We start from the raw sequence: 16229 nt of genomic DNA, 5'->3' as shown, positions 1-16229 counted from the left end.
CCTCAGCGGCCTCAGTAGTCTAGAGGCAACATTCCCACCTCATGACTCGTAGTACACGGGTTCAAATACCCGGCGGAGGTCGTCGAATTTTTAAGGGTGGAAAAATTCAGGGAACAAGTCCTCCGGGAGGGACTTTAAGCCGTGGGTCCTGTGTCGTAGCTTTACGGCACGTAAAAGAACCTCATACCTCCAAAGGAGGTCACTGAGCCAAATTAACGGATGTTTCCCACCCAACAGCAGTCTCTAATACCTCTGGTAGATGGGGGAAGCATTACAGACACCTCTCAGCTAGTAGAGCCAGTTTCGCTGGCTGGGCGGGACTGATGGTAAGCACTAGTACTGGTAGGATATAGAGACTGGTAGAAATCATAGAGGGAAGCACAATGGACCAATACAGGTCTCAGTGCATGGGGAAACCCACCCTCTCCAATAACTAACTAAGGTATGGCCTCACAATCACATAGGATGTGTGTGGCACATTTCACAAATAGGTCTATCCGTCAGTCCCAATTTGAAAAGGTGAAATGCTCACATGCAGCCATAAACAGCTGTAACAATGTCCTACTACAGTCTTAAAAATCTGCCAATGCTTCTGAGAGTTCTGATAACTATCTGGAGATGTTCTGGAATTCCTTAAAAAATACAGTTAATATAAATGGATTAAAACAAGATGGCAGATGACGGACTCCTTGTCACACAGAGAAAGAGATAAAAGACTGCTTCCACTCAAGCACTGCAATATTAACATCATCAACAATTTTTTTTTTAATTGATTTAGTTTCTGCTATGTGACAAGCAGTGCTACTATGGAACTGTCACCCACAATTTTGTTCAACTTTTGGTATAACACTGTTCATATAACTGTTACATAAAAATCTGTAATTTTTGGATGACTGACTTCAAAAAGTAAGGAAGACTTTCTTTACATTCATAATACCATAATACCTAATTTTAAATAACAATATCGGATGTGTTCATGCTTTACTACATCAGTAACATATTCCACACTTATACATTTTTCACAACTGAGTGTTCAGTTTTGCTGTCTATCTGATCTCTAACTGAAGTTTTAGCAGATAATTGCCTCTGCAGTGTTGCCATTTCCTGTTTAAGTAAGTCCAGACAAGACTGCAAATTACTTAAAGGCTTATTGTGTGGCAGTACAGTACTCTGATGCAATAATTCGGCAATCTGGGTCTCATCATATTTCAATGGTGCCAGTGGAAGACTTGATGTCAAATCTGGAAGCCTGTCTTTGTTCTCACAGCCAAAAGTCTCCAACTTTAGTCGCAGTACCTAGACAAAGAAATGATGTGTTGTGCTTAATGTAGACATGGTCAGGGTCATGATGAGTGGAGTGCTTTTTTTTACCAAATGAATTCATTTAGCATAGATACAGAGCTCCCGTTGTGAAGCTAATCACACTGGGAAGGGTTTCAAACAAAACTAGCTTATCAAGATTAGTCTTGTGGGAGAATACCAGTGTGTCAGAGGAACATGATGCTATGATCTTCAGGGTCAAAGTAAGTGGGGAAAGGACACAGGTTATACATGCAGCCTGCATGCAATGTGGTCACTCAGATCCATGGGACAGTAGATGATATTCACTGTTTAGTGGATGGTGCTTTTAAAGGTATTACATCAGAAATAAGTATTTCATGATTAATTAACTGATGTTCAAGAATAAACGATAATATTATTCCAGATATTCAAGAGGGACATGCAGTGGCATAGTTGGTTGAGGCACTATACTACAAGCCAGAAGGTCGCAGGTTTGATTCCTGACAAGGTCACTAGATTATCCAATTGGCCTCATCCTTCCAGCCACAATAACCCTGAGGTCAACTCAGCCTCCAACAAAAATGAGTACCAGGAATCTTCCTGGGGGTAAAGGGCAATAGGTGTGTAAGGCTGACAACCTCAGCACCGTCTGTGAGCCAACTGTGGCAGCCTCGACATCTCACAACTCCATGGGCTTCCATGGCCTGTTACAGGAATATCTTTACCTTTTATCAGATACTCAAAAAAATGTAAGAAAATCTGAACTGAAATATGCCTATTCATTGACTTTAAAGCAGTATATGATAGCACAGACAGAACTAGGTTCTATTTTTCAACAGAGGAAATGCAGATCCTAGAAGGTCATTAACCTGATAAGAGCACCATGAGAAATATGAAATCACAAATAAAAATTCAAGCAATGCTATGAGGTAGAGAGAGTAATACATTGTTGTTGTTGTTATTATCATTATTATATTATTATTATTATTACAACAACAACAATTATGTACCTTGTTTTGCTCGACACTGGAATGAAGGGCTGCTCTTAACTCTGCTACCTGAGTCTGCGACATGAACTTATCGCTGCGGACTAAGTCGAGCTCCACACGCAGTGAGTTAAGTTCATCCTGTAAGGCACTCATGCTTTGCTGCAAGCCAGTCTCAGTTGACAGCCATCGTTCTTCTGACAATTTTATTTTATCTTCTAGGCCAGCTGCTTCCTGTGATTTCTGGTGCAAATGGTAGCTCAGCATCTGAGACCAAAATAATTTTATGTACACACAATACATTCATAGTAAAAAGGTGATGAGGTATGGCAACATTAAAATACTGAAGTAACAGCCATTAAAGAGTTAAAGCTGCGGCATCCATTCATCATAGGCTGTAAGATTTCTGAAACAACTTATAACAACTGTGAGAGCACTCAACTAATTTCAGCAACACAATGAGCATCTGAACACAGAGATTTCAAATACCATCTCAAAACCACAGTTGTATAATGATATAATTATTTGCACAATGTATTTTGGTCATAAGACCATTGTCATATGGATCTTATACAATTTCTTGAAAAAACAACAAAACTGTAAGCATAACAAGTTTTTGGCAAAGCCATTCCATTAGTGTACATACCATATCAGACTTTATCTTATAATTTTACAGACTTATAACATTAGTATACCAGAAATATTCCTTATCAATACATATTGGGAAGACAAATAAGAAACCAATAAAACTGTGTCACAACATATGAACCTCAGCAGGATTTCATGCACCTTATATTCTTATTGTCAAGCACCAGCTTGCAAATGAAACCTGTACTGTGACATGATGCCTGAAAGATGAAATGGTTCATTTCTAGGCAACAGCTTGGTAAACACATTCCCACAGAAGCGAACACAGGCAATAACAGGAGAGTGGTTCACGCTGTGTGCATTGTTACACAATGGTATGGTAAACATATCTCTGCAGCAGTGAACCGACATGCAACAATAAAGGAAGCAGTGTTTTCTGTGGGGGTCTCCCTGAGGCTATATAATGAGGATCTCGCAGAGCTAGAGATAGAAATGAGTTAAATTCTGGAGTTGACAATTGCAGCAGAGACTTGAGTTCTGTTCCGGAGTTGGCAGTTGCAGCAGGGAATTTGGAGAGTCTCTGGAGTTGGCAGTTGGCAGAATAACTGAGAAGAAATGGCAAGAAATGAATTAGGCCACGCAAAGAAGAATTCATGTGTGATTTGAAGTGACAGTGAGACTTTAAGGATCCATTGCCAGGACACAAGTAGTGAAGACCGAGAACAATAGCGGATGTAACAGAGTAGAAATAGCGATAGCACTGTAATTATGTGTAGTTCAAAGTGCTGTGTATAAGGTGTCAACAAATCCAATCATCCCATCCAAAGCCCCATCTAACAGTCACAACCCCTACATGTCTGGTAATTAGAAGATATTCAAGTTAGAAATCTTTACTTTAGTTAACTCCAATATTGTTCACAGTCTGAAGATTTAAATATACTTCCATACATTCTTAGAAACATACTCACCTCCATTTAGTACAGAGGTCAAGAATGGTGAAGCTACACCTCCACTCCCCTACATGTCTTCATGGTGCTTAATTAATTATGCACAGGGACAATTTTACCTTTACACACTTAAAAACAAAACTGTGATGTGCCAAATACAACAAAGTTACTGTCACACCCAATAAAGGAATTCTGGTATCTGTCAACATCCTTCCAGCAGAACTGCTCTTAAAGATAATTATTGTGAGAGCAGCATAGCACTTCTAAGAAAAGAAAGAGATATCAGTACCTTGATCTGATCAGCCAGAACTGGGTCCTTTGCTCTTGTCTCCTCCAAGTCTTCACGCAGTTTTTCAACTTCCAGCTTACATTCTTCATGCGCTTGTTGCTCTGTTTCCAGTTGCTTCTTAAGGTGAGAGATGTTAGTTCGTAGCACACAGCACAGGGATTCTGTCCGGCCAAGATCTACCTTTTTTGTATCCAGCATGTCATTGGCTGTTTCCAGTCCCATCTGCACGCTAGCCAACTGCTTTCTCAACTGTGAAGTCTCACACTTCTCAGTAAAGATCTGTAACATTTAAGTTTTTTAACAGATTAGACGAAGCCACAACTACGGTCATTGTGCACTAACTGAACATTTCTTTAAGATGAGAGAGAGAGAGGGAGAGAGAATGTGTGTGGCTGTGTGTAAGCATGAGTGCTTGAGTGCATACATGTACTGAGTATCAGATTGTACAAAGACTCTTCTTGCTGACCAAATAACAAATGTACAGTACTGGTATTAAGTGATCTTAATTAGAAATGCAAAAAAGCTGAACTCACCTCCAACTAGTGCAAAGGTTATGAATGCGTGGATCTATACTTCCACTCCCCAGTATATCTTCATGGCATAGTGCTTAATTAGTTAAGCATAGGGACAAATTTATCTTTTTTTTTTTTTAAGAAGCTCCATAGAATGGCTACAGAATCTTCTTGAGCAGCTGACAAATATTCAGTTGGTCAAGAAATTCTCTTCCTTTATATAGAAAACAACATTCATCAGCACATTCACAGATTCCCACCACTGTGCCCTAACCTGTGTCGGCTAAGTCTGCATACTCTCACACACCCTATGATCTACACTTGTGTCAACAAGGTCTCTTCCCTTGAAATTTTCCAATCAAAATATTGTCGCGTATCGGGCGTATATCGCGACAAATAACTTCACGCCGTATTTTGTATAGCGAATTTTATTTCACATTCGCACTTACAATCACCCAAATTACAGATTTACGGTTACTGCTATCTGCAGTATCACAATTAGTACACTCCAAATGCCAGAATACAACTGACTAGTTGCTGGCTAACTCGGCGGTAGCTCCAGGACTCACTGACTGACTCAGTACAACTGACTGGTACCAGCTGTGCAGCTCACTTATATAGCTGCAGTGCTTGCCTGTTGCATAATGAGTGCCACGTCATCCTGTTACGTCACCGCTGTTGACTCGCCTTGCATAGTTACCAGGTTACGGGGGCTCGGCTATCTTCGGCTCCGCTCGGCTCTCTTCGGCTCCGCTCGTGACGTCACCGCGCATAGCTGCCAGGATGCGGGGTGATTACTCGCCTATTACACGAGCGTTACGTTACCGCTACGTGCAGCTGGGGAGGTAGGGGTCAACATGTCACAATATTATGGGCATTTCTGAACTCCACTATGCATGTTATGTATCCTGCCAAATCCATTCCTATTGCTTTTCACGCAACAATATAAAGCAGAGAGCTGAAATTATGAAGTGCTTTATTAAGTAAGTATGTCTGGTATTTTATTTACCAAATATCTTCCTATGCTGTCAGTTCTCAGACACCCCCAACTTATATTCTTCCTTCCAAGTGACAATATTTCATGTAAATATACAACATGCAATATTATAGGGTCAAAATAAGGTATCCAAAAAGTGGACACTACTAATATTACTCTGTAGGTGCTACAGTCTATGATGAACTTTAATAATTGTTTCTTGTATCCTGCTGTGTATTTAATCAATATTAGAGGCAATTTTATCGACCACACAACATATTTTTATTATTATTATTACACTACATGTTTCGACCTCAAGAGGTCATCCTCAGGTGTACGAACACAGCTGTATAATTACACGCAATCACATTCGTCTTCTCACTATTCGATCCTGTATTTTATTCAGGCTCACACTCAATAATATATCAAGCTCTCTCATAAAACACAAGTTAAAATTTTTCTAAATGTCAAAAGTTAAAATTTAAATTTAAAATTTTTAAAAAATTTTTAAAGTTTGCGAATCGAATTTCAATTCAGGTCACTAGTTATGCTATCACTTTCACTTGTATTCAGTCACTTCCTACTTACGTTCATCACTGCGTCAAGTTCACTTTAACTAGTTTAATTATGTTATTGATTAACGTTCATGAATTAAAGTTCAATTAATTATAGATTGCACTTTTTCACTTTTGGAGGTCTTGCTGTTCTACTGGGTCTTCTGAAGTTGTGGATCTGTTATGGTCCATGTCGTGATGAGTAGCGGCGCGCGCCAGTAGGGAGAGAGGTTAGTTGCGGTAATTTGACTGGCCACAGCGCGGCGGTTGCTGGAGGTTGCTTGATCGCCGTGCGGCAGGTGAGTTGAAGTTGTGTGGTTGCACAGCGTGGTCGTAGGAGTGATGAGGCAGTGGCTACGCCAGATGCCCAGTGCATCGGACAGGGACACAATCACCGGCGAGTCCAGGCGAGGTGCCCCAGTGAGTCGGGTGTGAGAGCCGGAGGGCCGAGGCAGTCGTGCCTGGTGCAGCCTGCCGATGCCTCCGAAGACCGAGCGCTGGCAACGAAGCCTGCTGGCTGATGTTGCTTGAGTGTGGCTTGATCGAAGACTGAAGTCAGACTGATGATGCTGGTTTGCGGCTGCTCCTTTTTATACACTGCTCGGTGGCCAGAGCGAAACTTGAAATTGAGGAGGAAGAATTTGCAGGGCGCTGATTGGCTAGCACGCGTGATGATGTAGATGCGGGGCTAGCAGCAAGCGCAGTATAAATGCGAATGTTTGGAGCAATTTGATTGGTTAGCGCGCGTGATGGTGAAAAGTGATGTGAAGGGTGTGTGTTGCAGAAAATGTGTGATACTGTGGGATGTTCCCACACATACATACATACATACATCAGCGTTTCAGAGTATTCACAAGTGTGCAACTGGCACTGAATATAAAACTTGTCAAACAACAGTCACAAGACAATCACAGATAAAATCACAGAAACCTCAATTCAACCATAGTTAAAATCTAAACTGAATACCTCAGATAAATAGATACAATGTTACACATACAATTATACCAACAAGATAATTAGCAATACATAATACTACTGCAGAGTGCAAAGAGAATATATAAAATCTGTGAAGGATGGATGGGACAACAGACCAAGTTTTCAAACAGTTTCTAGTGCGATCTGAATAAGGAAATTGGTTGAGGTTAACAACAACCCTATCTCAGTGCTGGTATAGGTGCCCAGAGATAGGAACTAGCTCTATCAATTGGGCCCAAATGAGTAGGTTTTACCTGAAGACAGAGACAAAATCCAGTCCCTGAAAAACTCTGTTTCAAATATAAACAGGATGATGTCTTACATAAAAATAGGACAATGGATAAAGTCCAGAAACATAATATTTCTACTAATGTACCATCATCACAAACTTTTAGATCTCATTAACAGCTCTGCTGCTGCCATAGAAAGCAGAAATAACAATAATAATGGGCAAAATATAGATCAATATCAAGTGGGAATAATGATATCCAATTGTCAGAAGACATGAGAAGTACGATCCACAGCACCACATACGTCAAACATACTCCAGACAATGGATAATGCTGTGCCTGCAGCATATACTGATGTACATAATGTAGCACATAAAATGACAAGATGAAATGAAAAATACTGAAGTTTCCTATATCAAATTTCAATAAAATGTGTGAAATGGTTTATGTGATATACATTTACAGACATATACAAACCAGGCTTTATTAAGGACCAATAAGCCTGGAAGTCAGAACTGACCAGCAGCTTCTGATGCAAGCCTCCCATGCAGAATTGCAACAAAATCTGTGAAACAATTTATGAAATACACTGCTATTGCTCTATGTAAACCAGATTACATTATGGGTCAGTATGGATGAATTGAAACTGCCTGGCAACTTTTGCTGCAAGTCTTCCACTTGTAATTTTAAGGAAATCTATTCAGTGGTCTACAAACTGATACACAACAGGGAAGTCCATAGACAAGACGTCTACATATGGTTTTTCCTTTTTACTTTGTAAATAATACCTGAAAATACACCGACAGTTTTTCTGCAAGCAACAGTGACAAACATTGTATAGCCCAAGTAACGTAATTTACTTACCTCTTTCCGTAGCTCTTTGATGATAATGTGAGACTTCCGAACTTCCTCCTCTAGTTCAGTAATCCTGCCCTGGGTCTGAAGTAACTGTAGCTCCCGAGCCTTCTGGTCAAACTCATTACTGAAAGCCACTTCCTCGCTCTCTGGTTCTGCAGGCAACTTCTCCCTTGAAATGCTGCAACTCTGGGCAAGTTTGCCTTGTTCCTTCTCCAGTACCAACAGTGCTTCCTGGTTTCTATTTGCAATTCTTTTCTGCTCTTCACAACTCTTCTTACTAACCTCCAATTCTGCTTGCAGTTTGCTCAATTCACAATTTAGGGTAAACAATTCCATATTCTCCTCAGTCTTTCCACGAAGTTCTTCCAGTGCCTGCTCCATACGTTTCCTTCCTCGCATGTGCTCCTTTACTTTCTTTAACAGTGTTCGAACATTGGACTCGTATTTATGACGTCTCTCACAATGCTCAATATCGCTCATTTTCAGACAGCCCTTTAATTTGGTGATTTCTTTCTGGAATGCATCAATCTGTTCTTTGTAATTCAAGATGTCATTATTCACAGTCTGGGAACCAATGCTTTCAGTGTTTACTTTCTCTGCCTGAGCATCATATGATACCTTGTTTAGTTTTTCCCCATTGAGGATGTTTACCCCAGTCCCTTGTTTCAAATCAGAAAGTTCATTTCTAAGTGCTTCATTTGACTGTTTCTCTGTTTCCATTTCCATCACGAGTTTGTCTCGCCATTCCAGAACCTTACTTATAGAATCGCTTATATTTATAAGCACTGACTCAAATGAATCAAATTCATTTACACTGTTAATGGGTGTTATATTTACTTGTTGTTTCTGGAAGTCCTTCTCCTGTGTGTCACATCCTTCTGACAATAGTGAAGTTAATTTGGACTCAATATTCTGCAGCAGTCCATACAAATCACACAACTTGGTCTGAATGCATCCATTTTCATGTGAAGATAAGGGCTTTTGGATAGCTCGTAACATTTCAGGAGATGGACATGCACTTTCTGCAGCTACATTTTGGGGAGTTCTAGGAGCCCCATGTTCCTCTACCATTTTCTTTATTTGCTTCTTGAGCAGACTCTTCTCTTCCTCAGACCTCCTGCACAGCAGATTGAACTGTTCAATGGCACTACTGGCACTCGATAGTTGTTTCTGGACAGAGGCTGTTTCGGCTTCTAGTTTCTCATTTTGAGTCACCAGCTCTTGAATCTTTGCCTGGAGCCTCCTAACATGTTCCTCATGAGCAGCCTTTTCATTACCTAACTCAGCCAGAGACTGTTCTTTGGCTTTTAGTTCTTCACTGTGCACTTCAAAAATGTGAGTTTGGTTCAGAAGTTGCTCTTCACGCACTGCTATGGTCTCCCTCATCACTGACATCTGCTGTTTAACATAACTGTGTGCTTCTTTTAACTCATTTACTTTTAACTTTAGCTCCATGTTAGCTTTTGACATGTCCTCTGTCTGCTGTTCCAGTGCCTGTGTTTGTGATATTCTGCTCTGCAATCTTTTGTATGCCTCTTCAAATTTCTCAAGTTCATTCATTTTCTCTATGTGACTCTTATTCTCCCTTTGGACTTCATTTATGTCTGCTTTCAAATTTGTAATTTGTTTCTCTTTCTCTCTAAGTTCTGCTTTCATTACCTGGTAGCTTGTAGTTATTCGAGCAAAGTCATCCTTCAGCTTGCTAACAGCCATGTCAACTTCTGTCTTCTCCCTTCCTGCTGCTGCTAGTGCAACTTCAACTGCCACCTTTTCATTCTTCAATTCAAGCAGTGTTTGCTCCTTCAATTTCAAATTTTCTACAAGATGATTATATGACATTTCAATATTTTTATATTTGTTCTCAAGAAGCTGCAATGCCAACTCCTTTTCATTCAGTGTTTTCTGTAACATTGTCATCCTTGTCATCAGCTGTGCATTTTCTGTTCCTGCAGCATCTAAAGCTGTTTCTTTTGTTTGCATTTCATTTTTCAGATGTGCAACTTCTTCCTTAAGTTCTTGAACTGCTGTGTCTGATAAACTTAACAGTCTGGCCTTCTCTTCCTCTGCCATCTTTAACTTTGCTGCAATATTGTTGACTGTGTCCACAGTGGATTCATTATGAATCTGACTAAAGATGGTAGCCTCTCGCTCCAGCATGTCAGCTTGTATGACTTCCAGTTTTCGCATTAGTGCCTCTTTCTCTCGCACAGCCCTGTACTGTGTTGTCTCAACTGCCTGATGCAATTTTGCAATCTCTCCTTTCATTCTTTCATTCTGACAACTGTGAGACACAACTTCAGCTTGGCTTGCCATGAGCTCTTGCTGCACTTTCATTCTGGTTGCTTGACATGCATGCAGCTGATCCCTGTACCAGTATCCAGACTTCCTTGTCATTTCTATTTCATTCTTCAAGCTAGTCAGGTTATTCTCTGCCTTAAGTTTAGCTTGAAGAAGAGACTGACACTCTACGTGCTGGTCTGAAATCTTACTTTCAAGGTTCTGGATTGATTCATCTTTAGATTCAGCTTCTATTTTCAACTCTTGCAATTCAATTCTCAGTTTCTCGTTGGCATCCTCTGTAGCTTGCACAGCTCCCTTCAACTGAGTGATCTCTGAATCTCTAAGTTCTAACTGCAAAGCCAGATCTTGACTCCGACTGTCTCCCTCCCGAACTGTTTGTTGCAATCTGTTTATCTCCAGGGCCAATTTCTCAATCTCCTGTAAAGCTGCCTTGCTGTCTGCAGCAGTCTTCAATTTCAGCTCCTGTTCGCGAGTTTGTGCACGACCCAAAACCTCATTCTGCCCTGAAACCAATGTTGTCATTTCAGCCTGAACTGTCTCAAGACGTCCTTCCAGGTGAGCTTTCTGTCGAAGAGCCTCTTGATATTTTTCTTGCCACTCTAAAGCTACTTTGGTTTCTGCTTCTAATGCTTCAATTCTGTATTTCTCTTTTTCCTCCTGGGCATTCTGAAGCTGAATAGTAAGCCTGTGGATCTGCATATCAGCATTCTCTTTAGTTAGCAATGTCTCAGTCCTAAGCATGACAGGGAAAGACTTCTGATCTTTCCTTTTCTCATATTCCCCTGAAGATGGTGTTGGTGTTGCTGCAGAATCTAGAAGCAGTAGTCTCTTGATACGAAACATTTCTTCTTCATACCCACTAACATCTGAGATAGTTGACATTGTTTCAGCTTTTTCTGAATAACTGGAATCTAACTCAAAACGAGAACATCCAGAGATATTGGATGCAGTGTCCAACCTATCCCTGGCCCTCCTGAACTCCCAGGCCAATTGATCAGCCACTGTCACCGGGTGGTCAAGTCTGCAATTCAACTCGCTAACCATACTGCTAGGGCTCTGGGTTGAAGTTAAGTTGCTTTTACAAGGAACATGATCTGAAGCTATGCTTGCTGTGACGATGGATTCGTGGCTCAATCCTGCACTCAGATAACTGCCTGGGGCCACAGGAAGTATGTTGTCTTTGCCTGTTAGGGCCTTTGGTCTACGGCCAGAATCTGGTGACTTTACTGGGTATGAACATTTTTCTGTTACCACAGTAATCCTGTCTGATGGATATTTCAGTAACTTAACAGGTTCAGCTTTAACAGAAGTCTCGGTATTGAGCATCATGAGAACGGAATTATCCACTTCATGGTGAGTCTTTTCTTCTTGTGTTGGCAAGTGAGTTGAAGAGTAAACATGCACTTTTGCAACATGTGAAGAATCTGATATATTTCTTTTCTGTCGAATTTTGAAACCTTTGATTAAAGAAAGAAATTATTAAAACACTTTTAAGAATATGGTAGCATAATAACCATATTAAGAAACAGAACTAATTTTAAAATAAAGGGATGAAGTTTTCCAGTTCCTAAGACCAAACTGTGCTAATATATAGAACAACTTGGCTCAAGGGGCAATGCTTCTAACTTGTATCTGCGAAACATCCTGGAAGAGGACCTTCCCTGAATGTTACTATTCCCTCAGCTGATCTCAAAATTCCCTGACTTTAAGGAATCTCTTGCTCTGTAACTTGGGCGCAGACGTCCTCATGTATGTGCTATTAAGTTGTTGATGAAAATGGTAACAATTCTTGCAGCCATAGAGCTATACAGAGTAAGGACAGTGGACACATGTGAGAGGATGTTTGTGCAAATACGGAGAATGCTAGGTTACCTGCTGCCTCACACTGCTGGAAAGGCCAATGGATGATCACTTACATACCTTCCAAAGTCTCCTCAAGTTCTCTGCTCAGGCAATCAAACTGAAGTTGTTGAATCAATTCTGCCACCAAATTCTTTTGCTCTGTAGGCTGTTGTTCTGTTACCACCTTCCCTTCCACCAAATCTGTTGATTCTATATCTAAACCATAGCTGTGTGAAGGATTATGAGAAGCTGCACTTTTCTCAGACACTGCAGACTGTAGACAAAAGGAGAAAACAATGAAAGAAATGACAGCAAACAAATGAAAGAACAGCTCCTAATATTAACTCCCCCCCCCAAAAAAAAGTTCGTGGAATATCAGAAATGAGAGCTATGTCACAGGCATGAAATTACACCACTCATTTATTTGCATCATGCACCAATGGCCTTCAAATTGGGTGCCTACTTCCAATTGTTACGAATATTTTCAGTTTTGCTACAGCATGAATATGAATCCATTTCTTTCCATGATGGGAATGTAACCATATGTATAGAACCCAACTTCTTAAATGTTTAAAAAATGAACACTAAACTAACCAACTCCATGGAGATGAGTTCTTCTTGATAAGTTGCCAACTGCTCAACTACTCAAGAATTTCCCAACATACCAGCTTCACAATAGCTCTTCACTGGTCCCTATCCTGAGCCAGATAAATCCAGTCCATACCACCCCATCCTATTTCTCTAAGATCCACTTTAACATTATCTTCCCGCTTACATTTTTCAATTGACCTAATCCTTCCAGTCGCACCATGGTCCTGGGATCGACTCAGCCAGGAATCTACCTGGGGGGTAAAGGGCGGCCGGCACGTAGGGCTGACAACCTTACTACCATACATGAGCCGATTGTCTAGATAATGTCTCACAACCCTATGGGCCTCCATGGCCTGTTACAGGGATAGCTTTACCTTACCTTACCTCCCACCTACATCTAGTTCTTCCTAGTGGTATATTTCCTTCTGGCTTTCCCTCCGAAACACTACATGTATTCCTCTTCTCCCCATGCATGCTACAAGTCATGCCATCTCATCTGTCTTGACTTGATCGTGCTAATTATATCTGATGAAGAATACAAGAAATGAAGATCCTCATTATGCAGTTTTCACCAACCACTCATCATTTCATCCCTCTTCAGTCCAAATATTCTCCTCAATACCCTGTTCACAAACATCCTCAGTCTATGTTCCTCCCTTAATGTCAGAGATCAAGTTTCACACCCACACACAGCCATAAGCAAAATTATAGTTTCAATATATATTTTAATTTTTAAGTTTTTAGACAGCCAGAGGATCCAACAAAATCTGAGGGCCTGTGAATTATTTGGAACAGTCATTTATGGTGATGAGTCACCAGCCTCATGCTCAACCTGCCCCAGCTGGAGGACAACCTCTTTTTGGCTTATTCAATACTTGCAGCTACCTTCCATATCTGGAGGCCATCTCCTCATCTGCAACCTGAGGATGCACCATGCCATGGCGACATGAAACCCACGTTAAAAAATGTGAGATAAGTGCTGTAAAACAAAATACAGTCTACTTGATTAACTGATTTTTTGTTTTGGCAATGTCCAGTTTACATTCCAACACACTGTATGCCAAAGGTGGTGGTAGTCATGATCCTAAACCAATAGTTATCCACACCCACCATACAAGCAAACAGCCTTCATAAGAAACAGACTGTTCCCACACTGCCATAACAAAGCTCGTGATGTTTTTAGTAACAGAATTTCCTCAGTGATGAATGAGCTGTTGAGACCCAGTCTCATCACTGAATTTCTTTTAGGTATGCCTGTGTTAAACATGAAATAAACCAACTCAGTCAGAAGAGTGGCTTGACAAAGGCTGGATGAATGGGTGTCTGATTCTTGGCACCACATCGCCACCATTGTGTAAAGTGAGAAACTAATTGCACATCTCAATCTCCAATCAGCACATTCCTGTTGGATTTTTCCTTTCTGTCACAAACTGAACCCGCAGTCCACCACTTTCTGCAAAGTTTCGATATGCATGACCCTGCAGGAACTAATTCTTGCAGATTTTTACAGCTGACTCTCTGAATGCACTTTCTGTAAGCTTCTTTTCTTCTGTAAAGTAAAAGTACAGTTCTCGCTATGCTTAATTAAGCACACTGTGAAGACATATGGGGGAGTGGATATTTAACCTCTGCACTATATGAGGATAGTTAGATTCATGCTCCAACTGCTTCATCGCCAGGGAAAGAGCCCTTCATACCTGCAGGGCAGGAGGCTGTCTGGACCCTAGTCATCTGGATGAAACAGATGACAGATAAAACTGTTGCCTCTGCCTAGAATCGAACCCAAATTCCTCAGTCATTCAGCCCATAGCCTAGTTATGCAAACTCACTCTTGAATCATTGTACCACTGTATGCCTCATTGCAAGAGCAATGGAATTCAGAATTTTAAACAAGATATCTCAGCACACATAACCTTTAATCACTATCATACTGATCGCCCTATGTTTGTTGTATGCACAAACAAATTTTCAACATATCAGAAAGTTATGCAAGTGATCACCAGCCAAAACAACTGCTGTAGTCACAGTGCTACTGTGTTTCCTTTCAGTTTTAACTCTCTTTACTTATGCAAACAACCCTACTGAACCTGCTACAAGTTTATGTCACAATTCTAAAGTGACTTTCAGCAACCAGGAAGTAGGATGGGAACACTAATTTCTTGGCTGTGATTCCATGTTGTATAGTGAAACTGCATCTTTGCAGCTGAAGATTAAACAAAGCAAGCAGCAAACAGAGTAAGCAGAGGGTGGCGTGATATGGATATTGGTTGGCAGCACTAAACCAACCAATAAGAACAGAGGAGAAGGGCATAATATATAAGTCTACTTTGTTTTATTATTCCTGTTAATTCTTGTGTCTGGTGGAATAGTTCCATTCTTCAAAGATGGTTTTTAGGAAGTTTTAATATTTATTGTTTTGGGGCAAAAAAATGTTCTAGATTAAAGAGGGCTATTCTAGTTTATTATTATTATCATCATTATTATTATTATTATTATTATTACTGATTTGTGTAAAGGGAGACAGCTGCATGCAAGCCACTGTGTTGATTCTGCTTAAGAATGACATACAAAAGACACCTGGCTGTATACATGGTTCTCGAAATTTCAGTATAATGAGGTAACAATGTCATATAACAAAGAACGGTGGGATATAATACAAAAAAACGAATATTACCTTGAATTCTGTGTTTGGGTCTATAACAATATTCAACGCCAGTTCTTGGTTTTCTTCCCACTTATCTACAATGGTGCTGTCAGCTTCATGATTTAGTTGTTCCACATATACACTGAGGTTAAATTTGTCCATAATTTTGAGACTGGGAACTCTGTCATGCTTTCCACTGTGATGGAAAATGTTTACACATCATACTGAAACAAAACGTTTTATGTGACATTAATTTGTTCACCCATCCTAAGCGATTAACTTTGTTTCTTTTTTTAGTCATCTCCGCCGAAACATATTCCGATGACTGTAGCAGTCGCATACGTATACAGTTACGAAAATACTGTTACTATTGTAGGGTAGTATGTTTTTGACGTGGATGTATGCGAAGCAAAGTTTCAGTGATATGTCATTTTCGTCTGCTGTCTGTTTTATCATAGGACATCCAAAATCATTACTTCAATGCACGTACTCCTGCCCTAATACATAATTTAATACCCACTAATAATGTTCATGTGATCTACTTACCTCAGTTAAAAGATTGCACTTATTTATCACGCCCCCCACAACACTAGACAAAACCCATCCTTCTACGTGGCTACCTACGCCCCCTCCCCACTCCCGCCCAATAGTTCAC

The 16229-nt window shown here is 40.4% G+C and overlaps 1 protein-coding gene across 1 annotated transcript; it reads right to left on the bottom strand.

The window, feature by feature from the left end:
• Positions 1 to 402: 402 nt before the first annotated feature.
• Positions 403 to 16204, bottom strand: LOC111875328 (golgin subfamily A member 3). Its single transcript, XM_023871479.2, has 7 exons — positions 16121 to 16204; positions 15605 to 15798; positions 12418 to 12613; positions 8203 to 11954; positions 4092 to 4370; positions 2292 to 2534; positions 403 to 1296 (listed from the first exon to the last, which is right to left on the bottom strand). The coding sequence occupies exons 2-7, from the start codon at positions 15734 to 15736 to the stop codon at positions 1009 to 1011; spliced, it is 4890 nt and encodes a 1629-aa protein (XP_023727247.1). The 5' UTR covers positions 15737 to 15798; positions 16121 to 16204; the 3' UTR covers positions 403 to 1008.
• Positions 16205 to 16229: the final 25 nt, after the last annotated feature.

This window comes from Cryptotermes secundus, unplaced genomic scaffold, assembly GCF_002891405.2.
Source record: "Cryptotermes secundus unplaced genomic scaffold, Csec_1.0 scaffold1789, whole genome shotgun sequence".
In the NCBI taxonomy this organism is placed as follows: domain Eukaryota; kingdom Metazoa; phylum Arthropoda; class Insecta; order Blattodea; family Kalotermitidae; genus Cryptotermes; species Cryptotermes secundus.
Note: the sequence above shows the minus strand (reverse complement) of the source record. Positions and strands in the feature narration are given on the sequence as shown.

Excerpts from the sequence above, each read along its gene's own strand:
- LOC111875328 (XM_023871479.2), bottom strand. The coding sequence starts at position 15,736 with ATGGACAAATTTAACCTCAGTGTATATGTGGAACAACTAAATCATGAA. Across the intron at positions 4,371-8,202 it reads TCAAAGAGCTACGGAAAGAG|ATCTTTACTGAGAAGTGTGA; the intron begins GTAAGTAAATTA and ends TAAATGTTACAG. Across the intron at positions 1,297-2,291 it reads CCAGTGTCGAGCAAAACAAG|GTACTGCGACTAAAGTTGGA; the intron begins GTACATAATTGT and ends TTCTTTGTCTAG.